The sequence below is a fragment of the Petromyzon marinus genome, chromosome 40, assembly GCF_048934315.1.
Source record: "Petromyzon marinus isolate PM22_M1 ecotype Great Lakes invasive population chromosome 40, UKy_Petmar_22M1.pri1.0, whole genome shotgun sequence".
Lineage (NCBI taxonomy): Eukaryota > Metazoa > Chordata > Hyperoartia > Petromyzontiformes > Petromyzontidae > Petromyzon > Petromyzon marinus.
Genome location: NC_133706.1, coordinates 5,806,616 through 5,827,427, shown reverse-complemented (window position 1 = coordinate 5,827,427; position 20,812 = coordinate 5,806,616). Strand labels below are relative to the sequence as shown.

Below are 20,812 nucleotides of genomic sequence, written 5' to 3'. Positions count from 1 at the left end.
ACACCTCTACACCTGTGTAAAAGACACCTGTCCACAGAAGCAATCAATCAATCAGATTCCAAACTCTCCACCATGGCCAAGACCAAAGAGCTCTCCAAGGATGTCAGGGACAAGATTGTAGACCTACACAAGGCTGAAATGGGCTACAAGACCATTGCCAAGCAGCTTGGTGAGAAGGTAACAACAGTTGGTGCGATTATTCGCAAATGGAAGAAGCACAAAATAACTGTCAATATCCCTCGGCCTGGGGCTCCATGCAAGATCTCATGTCGTGGAGTTTAAATGATCATGAGAACGGTGAGGAATCAGCCCAGAACTACACGGGAGGATCTTGTCAAGTTATCTCAAGGCAGCTGGGACCATAGTCACCAAGAAAACAATTGGTAGCACACTACGCCGTGAAGGACTGAAATCCTGCAGCGCCCGCAAGGTCCCCCTGCTCAAGAAAACACATATACATGCCCGTCTGAAGTTTGCAAATGAACATCTGAATGATTCAGAGGACAACTGGGTGAAAGCGTTGTGGTCAGATGAGACCAAAATGGAGCTCTTTGGCATCAACTCAACTCGCCGTGTTTGGAGGAGGAGGAATGCTACCTATGACCCCAAGAACACCATCCCCACCGTCAAACATGGAGGTGGAAACATTATGCTTTGGGGGTGTTTTTCTGCTAAGGGACAGGACAACTTTACCGCATCAAAGGACGGGGCCATGTACCATCAAATCTTGGGTGAGAACCTCCTTCCCTCAGCCAGGGCATTGAAAATGGGTCGTGGATGGGTATTCCAGCATGACAATGACCAAAAACACACGGCCAAGGCAACAAAGGAATGGCTCAAGAAGAAGCACATTAAGGACCTTAATGTGCTTAATCCCATAGAAAATCTGTGGAGGGAGCTGAAGGTTCGAGTTGCCAAACGTCAGCCTCGAAACCTTCATGACTTGGAGAAGATCTGCAAAGAGGAGTGGGACAAAATCCCTCCTGAGATGTGTGCAAACCTGGTGGCCAACTACAAGAAACGTCTGACCTCTGTGATTACCAACAGAGGTTTTGCCACCAAGCACTAAGTCATGTTTTGCAGAGGGGTCAAATACTTATTTCCCTCATTAAAATGCAAATCAATTTATAACATTTTTGACATGTGTTCTTCTGGATTTTTTTGCTGCCATTCTGCCTCTCACTGTTCAAATAACCCTACCATTAAAATTATAGACTGATCTTTTCTTAGTCAGTGGGCAAACGTACAAAATCAGCAGGGCATCAAATACTTTTTTTCCCTCACTGTATAGATATTTACGACTGGGGCCTGTCTCAGCTGAAACCAGGACGTTTGGTAGATTTAACGGATTCTGCCGTGCCTGGTTGCCAGCGAGACACCTCACCGACCCACGGACCCAGCCCGGCGGAGGCCACGGAGCCAGCACGCTTTGCATCTGCTGTGGAAACGCCGCCAAAGTGGTGCTCGGTTAGGCGTGGGGTGAGAGTGGCCCCAGACGCGAGCGCTCGCTCTGAACCCGGGGGCGTCGGTTTCGTCCCATTGCCGGGGCGCTGAGCCAGCGCCGCCGAAGGCCCCCTGAGTGTTCAAGGGCCGTGCCCCGCCCTTGCCCCGGCGCGCTGTGCAGCGAGCGTGGTGGCCCGGGCGACTTCGGTGGTCAGAGCTCACCGCTAAGATCACGAGCGTGGACCCAGGCTCTTAAGCCGCTGGGTTCTCAAGTGTAGCGAGTGAAATTGTGGTCTCGGCCGAGGCGAGCGGAAGGTGAGTTCCATAGGTCAGCGAGCAGCTATTGAGGCCAGGAAAGCGCAGCAGTTGCCCGATGAGGTGGCATTACTTTCGTGGTTCCGATTTCTTAGTGTGTCTGTGTGCGTGTGTGTGGACAGCGGTAGTGTAGCGGTTAGCGCTACGCTGCGCTACGAACCTGGCCACCCGAGTTCGATTCCCGCTCACCGGTGACGATTATTAGAACCGGTCCTGGGCCTCCCCTAGGTCAACTCAGCCTCAAATTACTACGTGGTGCGGTGTGTAAACATCGCCACTGGGGAGACAAAGGCGTTTGGGGGAGACAAAGGCGGCCGGGCGTAGTGCTGGCCACCCACCCCCTCGTGTATCGTTCTGGCCTTCAAAGGTGCTCGCTAACAGCACTTGCCCTAATAGTCTGTTTCAGCTATACGGGGAATCTTTGTCTTTGTTTGTGTGTGGACATTAACAGCGCATTGTGTTGCAACCACTTTGAATGTGCGGGGGTTATCAAATAATCAAATAATCCACTCTCGTTCGCCGTGGAAATCAACCGGACTACTACAGTTTTTTCTTTTTTGCAACCGTAGATTTTGCCGAGTTCTGCTCTGGCCGACGTGACAAGTGGCCACTTTTGTTTTGCTTCGAGGCAACTTCCCACGCGTGAATCGTCAAAAGCTACGCGTTGGAATAAATACATTCCGGCCGTGTCGGTCCACCGATGCGTTGACGGACTGCCCATCTGGTGACGATCACGACGGGGTGGTCTCTCGCGACGATGCCGACTCGGCCAGACCCGTGCAGGGGGGTGAGCCCGGGAACGGTTCGGACATCGCGGCCGATGTTAGCCATCGGTGGGAATCAAACTCGGGTCCGCCTAGCACAGCGAGCTCACCACTCTGCCAGCGCTCCGCATCGGATAATGCCACGTATTTATTTGCACGTAATGGTGTGACCGCGCACGATGATGATGATGATGTGAAGTTGAGTATTTATTTATGTCAGTCAGTTTGGTACAGGTAATGCACGTAACAAACAAACAAAAAACTCCACATCATCATCGTGACCATCAAACTATTATTTGCCGATACGGAATATATCTGGTGTTGTCTGGCATGGAGAAACGATACGGTAATTTGTCGTGATGTTTCTTTTCTTTTGCTTTTGCAGCTGGACCAAGTTTTCAAAAATTCTACGTTGAAAGATTCGTACATAACCAGCGTGGTGCGCCGGTTCTGGTATAGTTTACATCTTGCATAAACACGAGTCACTACCCACACAAGTCACCATCTACACAAGTCACCACCCACACAAGTCTCCACCCACACCAGTCACCATCTACACAAGTCACCATCTACACAAGTCACCAATCACCATCTACACGAGTCACCATCTACACGAGTCACCATCTACACAAGTCACCATCTACACAAGTCACCAGTCACCATCTACATAAGTCACCAGTCACCATCTACACGAGTCACCATCTACAAGAGTCACCATCTAAACAAGTCACCAGTCACCATCTACACGAGTCACCATCTACACGAGTCACCAGTCACCATCTACACGAGTCACCATCTGCACGAGTCACCATCTACACAAGTCACCAGTCACCATCTACACGAGTCACCATCTACACGAGTCACCATCTACACGAGTCACCATCTACAAGACTCACCATCTACACAAGTCACCAGTCACCATCTACACGAGTCACCATCTACACGAGTCACCATCTACACGAGTCACCAGTCACCATCTACACGAGTCACCATCTGCACGAGTCACCATCTACACAAGTCACCAGTCACCATCTACACGAGTCACCATCTACACGAGTCACCATCTACACCAGTCACCATCTACACAAGTCACCATCTACACGAGTCACCAGTCACCATCTACACGAGTCACCAGTCACCATCTACACGAGTCACCAGTCACCATCTACACGAGTCACAAGTCACCATCTACACAAGTCACCAGTCACCATCTAAACGAGTCACCATCTACACGAGTCACCATCTACAGGAGTCACCATCTACACGAGTCACCATCTACACAAGTCACCATCTACACAAGTCACCAGTCACCATCTACACGAGTCCCCACCCACACGACTCACCACCCACACGAGTCACCATCCACACGAGTCACCATCTACACGAGTCACCATCTACACAAGTCACCATCTACACAAGTCACCAGTCACCATCTAAACGAGTCACCACCCACACGAGTCACCACCCACACGAGTCACCATCCACACGAGTCACCATCTACACGAGTCACCATCTACACAAGTCACTATCTACAAAAGTCACTTTCTACACAAGTCACCATCTACACAAGCCACCAGTCACCATCTACACGAGTCACCATCTACTCGAGTCACCATCTACACGAGTCACCATCTACAAGAGTCACCATCTACACAAGTCACCATCTACACAAGTCACCAGTCACCATCTACACGAGTCACCATCTACACGAGTCACCATCTACAAGAGTCACCATCTACACGAGTCACCAGTCACCATCTACACGAGTCACCAGTCACCATCTACACGAGTCACCAGTCACCATCTACACGAGTCACCATCTGCACGAGTCACCATCTACACAAGTCACCAGTCACCATCTACACGAGTCACCATCTACACGAGTCACCATCTACACGAGTCACCATCTACACAAGTCACCAGTCACCATCTACACGAGTCACCATCTACACGAGTCACCATCTACACGAGTCACCAGTCACCATCTACACGAGTCACCATCTGCACGAGTCACCATCTACACAAGTCACCAGTCACCATCTACACGAGTCACCATCTACACGAGTCACCATCAACACCAGTCACCATCTACACAAGTCACCATCTACACGAGTCACCAGTCACCATCTACACGAGTCACCAGTCACCATCTACACGAGTCACCAGTCACCATCTACACGAGTCACAAGTCACCATCTACACAAGTCACCAGTCACCATCTACACGAGTCACCATCTACACGAGTCACCATCTACACGAGTCACCATCTACACAAGTCACCATCTACACAAGTCACCAGTCACCATCTACACGAGTCACCATCTACACGAGTCACCACCCACACGAGTCACCACCCACACGAGTCACCATCCACACGAGTCACCATCTACACGAGTCACCATCTACACAAGTCACTATCTACACAAGTCACTTTCTACACAAGTCACCATCTACACAAGCCACCAGTCACCATCTACACGAGTCACCATCTACACAAGTCACCACCCACACAAGTCACCATCTACACAAGTCACCACCCACACGAGTCACCATCTACACGAGTCACCATCTACACCAGTCACCATCTACACGAGTCACCATCTGCACGAGTCACCATCTACACGAGTCACCATCTACACCAGTCACCATCTACACGAGTCACCATCTACGCAAGTCACCCGCCCCCCCCCCCCCCCCATGAGCAGCCACATGCAGCATAACCACCATTACCACCGCACGGGATTCATTCTATTACTATTTTAGTAAACTATTTGTCAACTTGGATTTAAAGCTTTCGTGACTGCAGGGATTCATCTTCTTGGTTCTCTCGGTAAAGTCACGTAGAAGGGAAACAATAAAATAATAAAAATATAAAACAATAAAATTCTCACGACGTTTCGACTGCAACACAAGCAATCATCATCAGGTGTGAAAACCACAGCAAGAAAATTTTCTTGCTGTGACTTTACCGAAAGAACCAACGTCGTGAGAATTGTATTTTTTATATTTGTATTATTTTGTTTCCCTTCTACGTGACTTTACTGAAAGAACCAAGACTATTTATAAACTATTTTTTATTTTACCAGATAAGGCCCACTGAGATATATAGCTCTTTTTTCAGAAGCGACCTGGGTATCACAAATGATAGCTCAACGAAGTGGCTTATCACGTCTAAATGTACAGCAGCCAAAATGATGATTCTAAATGTGGAGGGAAAAATCGGAGGACCCGGAGACAAATCCACGCGACCACGGGGAAAGGGAGAGAGACACGCAAACTCCAAATATACAGCAGCAGCAGGCGTCAGGGTCGAGATCGAACCCACGACCTCCTGCATACCAGGCGAGGTAGTCAACATCTCCTAGCCACCGCGGCGCCCTTTCAATCAAGAGTGGGCCGTGGACACCCGGCTAACGTTTTCCACCGTTCCCTCCCCTGCTCACCACCGCCCGCCCCCCCCCCCCCCCCCCACATCCACTCTGCCGCCCACCCTTCACCCCAGGCGCGGCTCCGTGGGGGTGACGTCCGACCTGCTGTTCGACACTCTGCTCGGGGGAGCCCACCCGGACGCCGTGTCGGACGCGTTCCTGCGCGGCACCCACGGCGGCACGCGGCTCGGCGAGCTCGGCGTGAGCGGCCCCATCGTGCCCGGTGGGTCCCCGGCGAGGCGCCCGCCGCCGTGCGAACGACGACGAACGACGGACGGACGAACGAACGAAAGAACCCAGGATTCATATTCTTAGCTCTTTCGGTAAAGTCACGTTGAAGGGAATATGTATTTTATTATTTTATTGTTTCCCTTCAACGTGACTTTACCGAAAGAGCTAAGAATATGAATTACTGCAGTCACGAAAGCTTTAAATCAAAATTTAAATAAAAAAAATTAAACCCAGGATTCGTTCGTTCGTTGCGCGAAGGAGCGTTGGCGTTGAACGCGTGGCCTCCTGCGACAGCGTTCGCACGGACCGATCTTGGCTGTCCGTACGACGGCGTCTCGAGTGATTTGTTGAAGCGACGGATTACGGGCGGTGGGGGGAGAGGGGGGCGGGGGCGACTGCAGTCGGTGGGGGGGCCACGGGGGATGTCGCCACTCCGTTGGGAGGTGGGGGGGGGTCGCGGTCCTCACTTCCAGCTGAAGTTGCGCAACCTTCTGCTGGAGTTTGCGCATCAGGATGGGGCGACGTGCCCCAACAACAACAACAAAAACTATTATCTCAATTAAGATGTACAGAGCGCCTGCACTCAAGGCGCTTGGCACAGCTTACAAGACGGTGACAGAATTACAGAATAATTTAGATGGCAGGGTGAGTGCTACAAGGGTTGAGGAACGAGTGACGGCAATAGAGAGGGTACTTAGGGATCACGAAAGGGTAGGGAGGGATGGGAGGTGACGGGAAGGAGTGGAGGGGCGAGGGAAGAGAATGTTGTAATAGAGAAGACGTGATACGCTACGTAGCGCCGTCGTCCATGCCGATTGCGTCTCACAATCACCGTGGAAGCGGACAAACGAGCTGGAGCCGGCGCCAACAATTATTACTTTGCAATTCTCGACATGTTCAGACGTTTTCATCCAACGAGTGAGAGTTTATTATACATTGCATGCGAGGGGGCAAACACTGTATTCCGCACAGAATAGAGATGTTATATATTTTTATCCACACTTTGCTGCGCTGCATTCTGGTCGTGAGCCAGGGTATGGCACCGCGACGCTGCTCATTGTGCGATCCACCAACCCTCGCCTCCGCAGTGCTGGGTTACAGGCCACGTGCATAGCCACCCCCGGGCCGATCTAGAAACTTGCCCAAGGGCGGTTGCGTTCGCGAAATTCCAAGTTTTTGAAATAAGGCCCTACACGAATAATATTTTTTTTAAACGCAACGAATTTAGTTTGGTACATATCAATTTTTAAAAAAACAATAAAATATTTTCAGCCGCCACTTGTGCAGCGTTCATTTAATCAGCATTTGTGATGCCTCTCAACTCAGGGGCCATCCATAAATGACGTCACGCACCTGGGGGGGAGGGGTCAGACATTTGTGACGATGTGTGACGAGGAGGGGGGGGGGGTTGAGAACTGTGACGTCACATCAAAATGCGCAACTTTAAATAAATATAGACAACACGTTTCTACTTAATTAAATAGACTTTTTAATAAATGTTTGCTCCTACAACTTCGGAGTGCAGCGCCACATTAAATACGCACTACAATGACAATAGTTTCAAGCGATTTGAAATATGGTTTTGGGGGGGGGGCAGAGCCTTGTGACGTCATGTTTGAGGGGGGGTCTGACTTTTTGTGACGCCGTGTGACGAGGGTGGGGGGGGGGGGTCAAAATTCGTCCAAAATCGCGTGACGTCATTTATGGATGGCCCCTGAGGTTGGAAGCGTCCTTGCGTGATCTCTGTCCATCTGGCTGACCGTCGTCCGTCCGTCTGTAACTGGGCTGGGGGGCACGGCAACACTCGTGGAGATGATTCGGTGCGAGCGAAGGCATTCGGTGCTGGTAAAAAAAAAACCCGCGAAGGCAAACTTGAGTAAGAGGCAGAATTCTGGGTAAGACGGCAAAGACTTTCGTCTTAAAAACACGACGGCACAAGACTCTGAGCCGGAACGCAGCGGCGACAGGATAACACCCACAATGCCATTATAATATAATCACTCCGATATGACGACAGGATAACACCCACAATGACATTATAATATAATCACTCCGATATGAAGACAGGATAACACCCACAATGCCATTATAATATAATCACTCCGATATGACGACAGGATAACACCCACAATGACATTATAATATAATCACTCCGATATGACGACAGGATAACACCCACAATGACATTATAATATAATCACTCCGATATGAAGACAGGATAACACCCACAATGACATTATAATATAATCACTCCGATATGAAGACAGGATAACACCCACAATTCCATTATAATATAATCACTCCGATATGAAGACAGGATAACACCCACAATGCCATTATAATATAATCACTCCGATATGACGACAGGATAACACCCACAATGACATTATAATATAATCACTCCGATATGACGACAGGATAACACCCACAATGACATTATAATATAATCACTCCGATATGACGACAGGATAACACCCACAATGACATTATAATATAATCACTCCGATATGAAGACAGGATAACACCCACAATGCCATTATAATATAATCACTCCGATATGAAGACAGGATAACACCCACAATGACATTATAATAAAATCACTCCGATATGAAGACAGGATAACACCCACAATGACATTGTAATATAATCACTCCGATATGAAGACAGGATAACACCCACAATGTCATTATAATATAATCACTCCGATATGAAGACAGGATAACACCCACAATGACATTATAATATAATCACTCCGATATGAAGACAGGATAACACCCACAATGACATTATAATATAATTACTCCGATATGAAGACAGGATAACACCCACAATGACATTGTAATATAATCACTCCGATATGAAGACAGGATAACACCCACAATGACATTATAATATAATCACTCTGATATGAAGACAGGATAACACCCACAATGACATTATAATATAATCACTCCGATATGAAGACAGGATAACACCCACAATGACATTATAATATAATCACTCCGATATGAAGACAGGATAACACCCACAATGACATTATAATATAATCACTCCGATATGAAGACAGGATAACACCCACAATGACATTGTAATATAATCACTCCGATATGAAGACAGGATAACACCCACAATGACATTGTAATATAATCACTCCGATATGAAGACAGGATAACACCCACAATGACATTATAATATAATCACTCCGATATGAAGACAGGATAACACCCACAATGACATTATAATATAATCACTCCGATATGAAGACAGGATAACACCCACAATGACATTATAATATAATCACTCCGATATGAAGACAGGATAACACCCACAATGACATTATAATATAATCACTCCGATATGAAGACAGGATAACACCCACAATGCCATTGTAATATAATCACTCCGATATGAAGACAGGATAACACCCACAATGACATTATAATATAATCACTCCGATATGAAGACAGGATAACACCCACAATGACATTGTAATATAATCACTCCGATATGAAGACAGGATAACACCCACAATGACATTATAATATAATCACTCCGATATGAAGACAGGATAACACCCACAATGACATTATAATATAATCACTCCGATATGAAGACAGGATAACACCCACAATGACATTATAATATAATCACTCCAATATGAAGACAGGATAACACCCACAATGACATTATAATATAATCACTCCGATATGAAGACAGGATAACACCCACAATGACATTGTAATATAATCACTCCGATATGAAGACAGGATAACACCCACAATGACATTGTAATATAATCACTCCGATATGAAGACAGGATAACACCCACAATGACATTATAATATAATCACTGCGATATGAAGACAGGATAACACCCACAATGCCATTGTAATATAATCACTCCGATATGAAGACAGGATAACACCCACAATGACATTATAATATAATCACTCCGATATGAAGACAGGATAACACCCACAATGGCATTATAATATAATCGCTCCGATATGAAGACAGGATAACACCCACAAGACAGGATAACACCCACAATGACATTATAATATAATCACTCCGATATGAAGACAGGATAACACCCACAATGACATTGTAATATAATCACTCCGATATGAAGACAGGATAACACCCACAATGACATTATAATATAATCACTCCGATATGAAGACAGGATAACACCCACAATGACATTATAATATAATCACTCCGATATGAAGACAGGATAACACCCACAATGACATTATAATATAATCACTCCGATATGAAGACAGGATAACACCCACAATGGCATTATAATATAATCGCTCCGATATGAAGAGAGGATAACACCCACAAGACAGGATAACACCCACAATGACATTATAATATAATCACTCCGATATGAAGACAGGATAACACCCACAATGACATTATAATATAATCACTCCGATATGAAGACAGGATAACACCCACAATGACATTATAATATAATCACTCCGATATGAAGACAGGATAACACCCACAATGACATTATAATATAATCACTCCGATATGAGGACAGGATAACACCCACAATGACATTATAATATAATCACTCCGATATGAAAACAGGATAACACCCACAATGCCATTATAATATAATCACTCCGATATGAAGACAGGATAACACCCACAATGACATTATAATATAATCACTCCGATATGACGACAGGATAACACCCACAATGACATTATAATAAAATCACTCCGATATGAAGACAGGATAACACCCACAATGACATTGTAATATAATCACTCCGATATGAAGACAGGATAACACCCACAATGACATTATAATATAATCACTCCGATATGAAGACAGGATAACACCCACAATGACATTATAATATAATCACTCTGATATGAAGACAGGATAACACCCACAATGACATTATAATATAATCACTCCGATATGAAGACAGGATAACACCCACAATGACATTATAATATAATCACTCCGATATGAAGACAGGATAACACCCACAATGACATTGTAATATAATCACTCCGATATGAAGACAGGATAACACCCACAATGACATTGTAATATAATCACTCCGATATGAAGACAGATAACACCCACAATGTCATTATAATATAATCACTCCGATATGAAGACAGGATAACACCCACAATGACATTGTAATATAATCACTCCGATATGAAGACAGGATAACACCCACAATGACATTGTAATATAATCACTCCGATATGAAGACAGGATAACACCCACAATTACATTATAATATAATCACTCCGATATGAAGACAGGATAACACCCACAATTCCATTATAATATAATCACTCCGATATGAAGACAGGATAACACCCACAATGACATTATAATATAATCACTCCGATATGAAGACAGGATAACACCCACAATGACATTATAATATAATCACTCCGATATGAAGACAGATAACACCCACAATGTCATTATAATATAATCACTCCGATATGAAGATAGGATAACACCCACAATGACATTATAATATAATCACTCCGATATGAAGACAGGATAACACCCACAATGCCATTATAATATAATCACTCCGATATGAAGAAGCTACTGGAGCTATGCACTTTTAAATCTAAACTGAAAACTCATTTCTTTGAAACTGCTTTTTGTGTTTAAGCTTGTTGCCCTTCCCTCCCGCACCTCCTATTGGCACGGTTGGCTACGTACGGTGGTGCGAAAGAAGTTCAACGTTCATACGTAGGTGTGGAAATCAACAGTCGGGAGTGTAAAACACCGTGCCTGGACCGTTGCAGTGATGCAATTTTGACATGCATTTGTACACTAGCAATTATAATGCGATATGTCTACCTGATGTATGGAATTCGGCGAATCATTTACTGTACCTTTGAAGCCATGCTCATTCATGTGCTCTGCCTCTCTCTCTCTGACGTTTTCACATTTACTTGACTAAATGAAGTGTTTTAAGCCGTCAAAACATCCTTTCGGCCTTCCGCACACAGTGAACGGTGAGCACGGACAGTGGGTTGAGATCTGGAGATTGATCCGCATGCAGAGGAGGAGGAGCAGGAGGTCTGGACCGTGGATCTCAACAGCGGCACTCTGTCAATGGCACAGGGGACTGGGGGAGCGATCATCCAGCAGCCATCTCCCTTTGGCTCGATGTTGACTGGGGGGTTTTGAGCTTCGGCTTCCGGTCACTGGATGAGAGAGCACAAATTTACGATTCCTCTTTGCAGTTTTCAACGCGCTAATTTATTTTTTCTCAAACGCGCTATTTAATTTTGCATGCGCAATTCTAATTATTTATAAGCTATCCTTGTGGGTTTTTTTTATTTATTACCCGTCTTCTTGATAATTACCCCACTCATCCCTCATTGAGGCAATTCGGAATCAATAATGAATGTGCTGCCAAATCAATATCACAATAACAACCCCGTTACAGTGCCACCGTTCGCACCGCTGCCTATCTTGGTGCATTCTGAGTGCCCCTGCAGCTGACGTGGTCGCTTCTTGCTTTGCGTTCTTCACGCTCGTACCGCGGTCGTTCTCTGCATCCTAACGTTCTTTTTTTTGTTCCTCGTGCCGTGCACCTTCGAGCATCTGCCGGATTTTTCTCGCTCGCAAAATACGCCCGCGCAGAAGAGCCTCATAAGCTCATCGGATTCCTCCAGCGTAAAGATTCTGATTCTTCGAACATTCAACAGCTGCTATTTTATGGCGAAATTATAACTTGGGACGTTTCACTTATTTCAGAGGACACATTCCCAAACGACAATAACCTGTATGGGAATAACTCTTAATTCGTTGACTCGGACAGCATTTTTTTATTTATTGCAGTGCATGATGTATTTGATTTGTCTTCAGCAAAAACAACGACAACAGCAAACGACAGTCGAGTATTTTGTGTGTTGACGGAAGCTGCCGTCTTTATCCAGCGAATCGAAGTGGCCAAATCGGTAGGAAACAGCTGTGACAGGACCATTTCTCTCCCAACTATTGTTTGGGTTCAGTGGTAGAATAATCTCACCATGAATGACAACACTTGATTCAACACACCACATCAAACATAGAAATCAGGCCTACCACTCTTTGTTTTTGTCGGTAAAGTCACGTAGGTAAAATAAAATAAATGAAAACAATTAAATTAAATCACGACGTTTCGGAGGCAACACAAGCTTCCGTCTTCAGGTGGAAACCGTCACAGCAAAATTGCTGTATCAAGTGAATAGAGCTTTAAGAGACCCGAGATTATATACAGGTTAAGGGGGGGGGGGGGGCAGGAAGGGCCGTGGGGGGGGCTAAGTTAAACCGCCTTTTGTTATGCTGCAGGAGGTTAGGGGGACGGAGAGGCAATGGCGAGCAGTTGTCAAAAATGAGAGAAACCAACTGGAAGAAATGGAAATAGCTGTACAATTATAAGGCAGCTAAAGTTTGACTTGGTTGATGACATCTTTCCAATGATTGCTTAATGTAAAACCATCCTCTCGGTTGAAGTTGTGTCTATGTTTGTATAGCTGGATGGCTTCATGGACAAATCTTTGGTAGTATCCGGGAGGTTTGCAGAGTACTTTGGTATTGGAGAAAACAATGTTATGAGAACCCGCTGTGTTGAAACAATGATCAGCTACGGCCAAAGAATTCGTTCTGCCGTGTTTCAAATCTGATTTGTGTTCGCGAATTCGGTCAGAAATATGTCGTTTCGTCTCCCCGATATAGCAGTCACCGCAGGTACAACTCAATTTGTAAACACCGGGGTACTGTAAGTCAGGAATGACATCCTTTACGGATGGGTTCAGATCACGGATTTTGTGTACTGTATTGAACCGGACCTGGATCTTGTGTTTGTTTAGCTTTGATGTGGTCTCTGTTCACCAAGGTCCCAGTGCCTGACACCATAACAATAATTGAAGACTTGGTCCAACATGGACTGAACCCTGATGTACCTGCGCTGGTTAGGCACTGCCTCACCAACACTTACTTTACCTGGAATGGTACCTTCTACAAACAAAATGAGGGTACCCCTATGGGTTCCCCCTTGTCACCAGTAGACCCAACCGCACTAATCGGAGGTGGCAATGGGCCCTCGCTCGGTTTCTGAACCGCCGCCTCTCCCCCTCCCACAGGAGTCACGAACGAGTTCCCCTCCTGGTCCATCGCCCTCCTGGCCCTAACCAGCACCATCCTCCTGCTCAACATCATCGTCCTGCTGGCGTGTGTGAGTACCACTGTCGGAAGCCCAGCATGCAATGCGGACGCGCCGTCTGCTTTGCAGTGGACGTTAAATACCTCGTGACATTATGTGATTAAAGAGTGAGCTGCAGCGCACGCGTGCATGCGCTGGCGTTTCGGTCCAATTTTTACCAAATGTTTAATTTTACCCACGAATTACTCAGTTGGGGAAAAAAAGAACGTATGGCAACAATGCTCCTCGACTGCTAAACAAACTGCTGACTATCGGTTAGCCCAATGTAGCCAGACCCTCCTACACCCAATGAGGCTTTTTTCTGGGTAACTAAAAGACATAGTAATAATAATAATACAGTATTAAGAACAACACGAACACGCACATTCACGTGTCGTAGACTTACGAAGGCATCGACTCGCGGTTTAATTTCTGGACCGTTTTGGAATTCCACCGTTTCACCCGTGGGCCCGCGGACCGGTAAACAAAGTCGCAGCCGTGTCGGGACATGCGACTGCTTGTGGCCACGGCGCTGCTGGGAGACTTGGCGTGGGAAGATTTCGATTCGCACGCAGCCCTCGGCTGGCGGATCCGCGTTCCGCAATAACACACCGAGAGGGGCGCAGGTGCGGCACTGCAAAGCGCTGGCTCAGGAGAGCGCATTCTAGAGGGCCTTTTGTGGCCTCGGTTTTCCCCACGCTGGGCGGAACGTCTTGGAAGAGGTGAAGGGGGGGGGGCACCCACGCTTTGCCCCACCGCACGACGCCACCCTGCCGATCGCACAACCGTGGCGTACCCGTTTTGCCCGCTTGCGCCGTGGTTATGATGTGATGAGCCGGTGCAACTAGCTGGTGCGACGAGCCGTTGTGACGAGCCGGTGCGACGAGCGGGTGCGACGAGCCGTTGTGACGAGTCGGCGTGCCGTTGTGACGAGCCGGTGCGACGAGCCGGTGCGACTAGCCGGCGCTACCCTCCCTGCAGGCGGTGTGGTGCTGCCGGAGAGGCTGCGCGGCCCCGTACGGCGACGGTGGCGGCACCACGGAGCTCTACTACACCGGCGAGACGGCGTCCTCCTACCCGCTGTACGACACGCACGGCACGCTCAACCAGTCCAAGGCGGTGCTCAGCCCCTACGTCGAGGTGCCACCCACTCGCGCCGCCACCACCGCCACCACCGCGCCCCCTCGCCGCCCCTGGCACTCGCCCACGCCGCGGTGCGACGGCGGGGATCTCGTCACATGACCGGACGTCCCAAACGCGCCGGGCGTCGCCGAGTGTCACTCAATTCCGTGCAGGACACATCCATCGGTTCCGACTTTCCTTCTCGGAAAAAAACGAAAGCTTCATTTGTTATATTATTTTACTCACCACGTACACTTTTTACGCCGTATGCACTCGGCCACGTAAGTAAATCCCACAGAACCGAGTTTCGCTCAGGCAATGTTCACGGCTGTCATCGTGGACGTTTTTTTTTCGTTCTTGTTGTTCCGTACTCCTGTAGCGTTCCCGTTCTGTTGTACGGTGCACCGATGCCTACTTTATTGAGGGCGATATTGGCGAGTAAACTAAAGATTGAGCGATTATGATTTAGTGCCCCTCGGTTAATCCACTGCTGGATGATGCGCACACCCTCCATGCAGTGTCGGTCAGTGTTCACATCGTCACCATTCTTTTTTTATCAGTCAGCCTGTGGAGTTGTAGTCAAGGCCTCGTGTCTGTGGATTCATGTCTGGTTGACTAAAGCAGCGAAATGTTTCGTCACACGCGCCTTAATTTGGTTTAATACGTAGGCTTTTGCGACCCATATTAGTCATAATAAAGCGTGTTCGGTTAGATCGTGTAAGTATAAATGTTGTGTCGTAACCCTCCACCACCCGACACAGCCGGTAAGGTTTGTCACGTAAACGACATGCCAAATCGCCCGATGATGCTGGATGTAATTACCAGCGAAACGCCGTAGTCAAATTGTAAATGTTGTGGATTTACTCTCCAATACGCCGGTGGGCTGAAGTAGTAACTAATTGGCACGTTGTTAACGTGACAAACCTTACTGGCTGTCGAGTGTTGGAGGGGTGGGCTGAAGTCGTAACTAATTGGCACGTTGTTTACGTGACAAACCTTACTGGCTGTCGAGTGTTGGAGGGGTGGGCTGAAGTAGTAACTAATTGGCGCGTTGTTAACGTGACAAACCTTGCCGGCTGTGTCGGGTGGTGGAGGGTTACAACACATTTATATTTGCGCGACCTAACCCGAAATCCTTGATTATGAACGCTCCTTAATTATAAATTATTGGTGTGAGAGACACACAATCCTCCCCCCCACCCCCCACAAAGACATACTTTGACTAGACTTCGAATGTGATCTCATCTAATTTATATTTCGGAATATTTTTGGAGAATAATTATTTATACTGCATGAGGAATCCGATGAGCTATAAAGCTTTTTTTCACAGTTTACAAAACGCTGACAGAATAGAATGATTTAGATGGCAGGGGCAGTGCTACGAGGTATTGAGGAATGAGTGGCAGCGATAGAGGGGTGCTTAGGGATCACGAAAGACTAGGGGAGGGATGGGAAGGGGATGAAGGGGCGAGGGAAGAGAAAGAATGATAGAAAAGAGGTGAGCTGTAATCAATCATTTTAAGCCACATTTTATTGCATAAAACGACTGCTTGCGTGTGTGCTTCTCTACAGAATTCAGGAATGACATTCACCAACAAAGGGATGGAATCGCCGATGTGATTCTGGATCCGGGATGCCTGCCGATTCCGCTGGTAAAAATCGGCCACCGTTCGCTACGTCACAGCTCCCGCCAGCGGGAGGCTCACAAGCCACACCACAAGCGTCGCAGCAAACCTCAACGCCGCAGCCATCTCCGTTAACATGAAGCACAAATCAAAGCCCGGTTACCAAGCGAATGTGACCAGCGAATGTGACCAGCGGCGCTGCGAGGCAAAACAAAACAAAAATCGGCATTGGCAAAGCTTAGGGCCCTGAAGCAGCTAAGGGGAGCCCCGGATTCATAATTTTTTTTTACATGGTTGCTTGAAATATATCGGCTCAAATTCAAAACTTAACATAACACGCCAATTTCTATAAGGTCAATTAAGATCTCATCTTTAAACTTGCCTGTATCTATGTTCTTTCATCTCGATATTTTTTCATGTTTAGATCTCTTCCGTCATCTCGCTAGGAGTTTTAAAATGGAAAGGCGAGGGGGCTTTAAATGAAAAAAAAATGAGTCCCCCCAATGAACAACACCACCAATGAATGATGTAACAGATGAATTTACACCACATTCCTCCAACGTTGTCTATTCTGTTGAAGCAATAACAGCAGGCATCCCACGCGTAACGTGCGAATTTGCAGTTTCGCGGTTGATCTTTTAGGGGCACATAAACTTCGCACTTCCGCGATATGTTTCACAGTTACGTGCTGGAGAGAGAGAAAAAACCCGCAAAAATTGTAAAACTACAGTTTTCTAATTAAAAATATATTGTCAATTATAACAAAAAATAAATCCCGATGGCATCACGGTGCCCACCGTGATGCCATCTGAGTAGAAGCAGCAGCAGCAGCCGCCCACTGAAGCGTTCAAGAAGCCCTGAAGTTACTCATTAACTAATCATTGCAAGTAGTAATATTTTTCATCTCATCATGTTATTAAACTGCTTTTTAAAGTATTTTTTGTAACGGTAATGATTTAGCATTCCATTTATACGTATTTTGTAAATCCAGGGCTAGAATAATTTAATGAAATAGTTTAATTTTCTTTGGTAAAGCCCCCCCCCCACCTCCCCCCCTTATACGTCTATGTGAAAACAAACTTCAAAACAGCATGATTCGACTTGCACGCTGTTGGTCAGGAGCACATGCCACGCGTTATGCAACAATACGCCTGTAATATTAAACATACTACGCCCGTATTGTTTTGCTCTTTTAAGATGCAACAGTATGAATATAGTGGGAAACCGAATTTGAATGTTTTTTGTGTGTGTGTCTGTGTACAGTCATTGGTGACCAGGCTGAGTGTATCAGCTTGTATCATCGCACTTACGAGCCCGGTTAACATCCCGAAACACCAAAAAAAAACCCAGACCTGAACCCAGCATCTCAGCAATGCCGGCTGAGTGCTGGCCGACACGGTCATTGCGAACACCACGAACCATCCAGCCACCATGAGAATTGTTCATCTTGAAAACTAAACACGTACCGCGCTCTCGGGGAGGGGGCCGGCGGTGATGGCAACGAAGCTGCAGCTCGTTTGCCGCTCGTTGCGAAGGTTTGCAGTTGAAGGCCAGCGGGCCTCCCTGATTAATTGCTGAAAAGTGGGCGGTGTACAAACAATAGACGCACGGCATCGCGGTTGACGTTCATAATGTCGTGACGCTATTAGGCAAAAGAGCAGGCCATGTGGTGCTGTCGTCGCGGCCCAAATTACATTTCGAACTTCATCACAAATTACTTAATTGCATAAGTAATGTCACCTCCCCCGCCCACCCCCCCACTATTGTGAAACTACTACAGACTATCGTCATTTGTGAAGAGCCATGGCGTATTTGTGATAGCCGTGGCGTCATAAGAATGGCACGAATACCAAATTATTTGATTTTATTTGACGTCAAATTGAAAAAAAATGCCATTAACGCGAATAAATAGAATTTCACCGGCGTCGAGTTCAAAACGTTGGTGTCACTTCGTCGCGCGTTTCCACTCTTCCAAGCTCCCCTCTTCTCCGCAACGTTGGAGCGCCCGCCCCCGGTAGCTCGTACGCCTCGGGGAGTTGCCAACGGCGTGGGTGAACATCGTCTTCAAACCAGAGCGAGGTTGAGCGGCATGGTCGTGGTGTGTGACGGGGTAGAGCGGTGGGTTACTCTGTGGCCTTCTTCCCAAGGTTCTCCCCACCATCATGGCCAAGATTTTTGGAGGGGGCCTCTCTCGAGGAGGCCCTTCAGCCGGCAGTGGGGTGAGCAAAGTCATTGCAGGGAGCTGCGCTTTTCACTATTTTTTTCGAAAGGGCCTATTGGATTCATACGATGCAAGCTTTGCTTTTTGGGGGGATGGGAATTCTTTTTTTACAACAGAATAAAAAAAACACATTTATAATTGTATACATGTTAAAAAACAAATAACTAGATCACAATACAAATATCAAGTATCTGTGATATTACAATGGATGAGATATAGTTTATGTTTTAATATACAGTTTACGTTAAAAAATATATTTTTTTAAGAGACTTGGTTTGTTTTTTGCATTTTAACCGCTGGAATTGAATTAAAACGCAGCAGTTGCTTTTGCAGGTTCACACGCAAACTTGAACATAATGAACTTTTACTTTCCGTTTCGATTTTCCAACTTGGCCATTGTAAAGCAGCTTAAACGCTAAAACATTTCGCCCACCCCCCAATTTGCTATCAAATGCAGTTGTAGTAGTCAATTAGTTTGGCTTGCAAAGAGACTTCTTGGCGTTTTGTTGCTCCACGTTTCAGGAAAAATAATGGGGGATCGGTAACGTTTTCGTTTAAACGTTTTAATATACCGTACTTATATACCATACTTCTTTATTTTTAACATGTCTTTGCAATTGTGTTCTAGCAAACGCAATAAACACCACAAAACCCCGCGACTTGGTATGACGTTTACTTGCTTCTCAAAAAGAACAAAAATATATAGCTTTTTTTTGCCAGAACAGCAGATAATTAGTGTTTGACACCAAACACTTTTACAGACGAGAATTCCTATAACAGCAAACAGAAGATACACCACATTGAGTATTACATACTCATCAACGTCACCACTGTACACAGACTATCTCACTTTAAAAATAGCAAAATAGGCGATATGATGGTGCCCCAATTTTTTTCATTGTACACAAATCCATCAATGCTTTTTTTTGTGTATCCCTCACCCCTCGTTTTGTATTTCATTTACAAAAAAAAAGAGTCAACTACACAACAAACAGCTACGGTTATGGGTTCGGTGTGTGTGTGTGGTTGGTGGAAGGAGCGTGTGGAATCGATCAGTTGGGCAAGGGGGGTTGTTGTTGTTGTTTGTTTGGTAAAATTTTTATGTACAAAAAAAAGGAAGGTAGGAAGCATGCGAATCCCAAAGGGGATGTTACCACCCTGGGAAGGTCCAAACACGTCCGAAAGTGCATTAGTTGCGTTGTTGGGGGGGGGGGGAGACACGAGCGAGTCAATTTACATTCATGGTAACACGCACGGACAACGGCAACCTTCAAAGCCAGCGTTCATGGAGCTTCACTTTACGTTTCCGAGAAAGTTATTCACAAAGCGACAGAATAAACAAATAGTAACTCCCGGGTCTCCCAGTACTTCTCTCCCGTTTTTCTCTCTCTCTCTCTGCGGTAAACACTTCTGCGGCCGTCTGGAACGCTCTTCCTTCCGATACGAGGAAGCCACTGGAGCTGTG

The 20,812-nt window shown here is 46.3% G+C and overlaps 1 protein-coding gene across 1 annotated transcript in view; it reads left to right on the top strand.

Annotated features, from left to right (window-relative positions):
• Positions 1-20,003, top strand: part of LOC116950854 (mucin-1-like) — a 28,495-nt gene extending 8,492 nt beyond the window's left edge. Inside the window, exons 3-7 of the mRNA XM_032968980.2 lie at positions 2,908-2,975; positions 6,025-6,173; positions 14,321-14,412; positions 15,361-15,519; positions 17,074-20,003. Of these exons, the coding sequence (XP_032824871.2) occupies positions 2,908-2,975; positions 6,025-6,173; positions 14,321-14,412; positions 15,361-15,519; positions 17,074-17,121 (516 nt within the window). The 3' untranslated portion in view covers positions 17,122-20,003. The remainder of the gene's footprint in view (positions 1-2,907; positions 2,976-6,024; positions 6,174-14,320; positions 14,413-15,360; positions 15,520-17,073) is intronic.
• Positions 20,004-20,812: the final 809 nt, after the last annotated feature.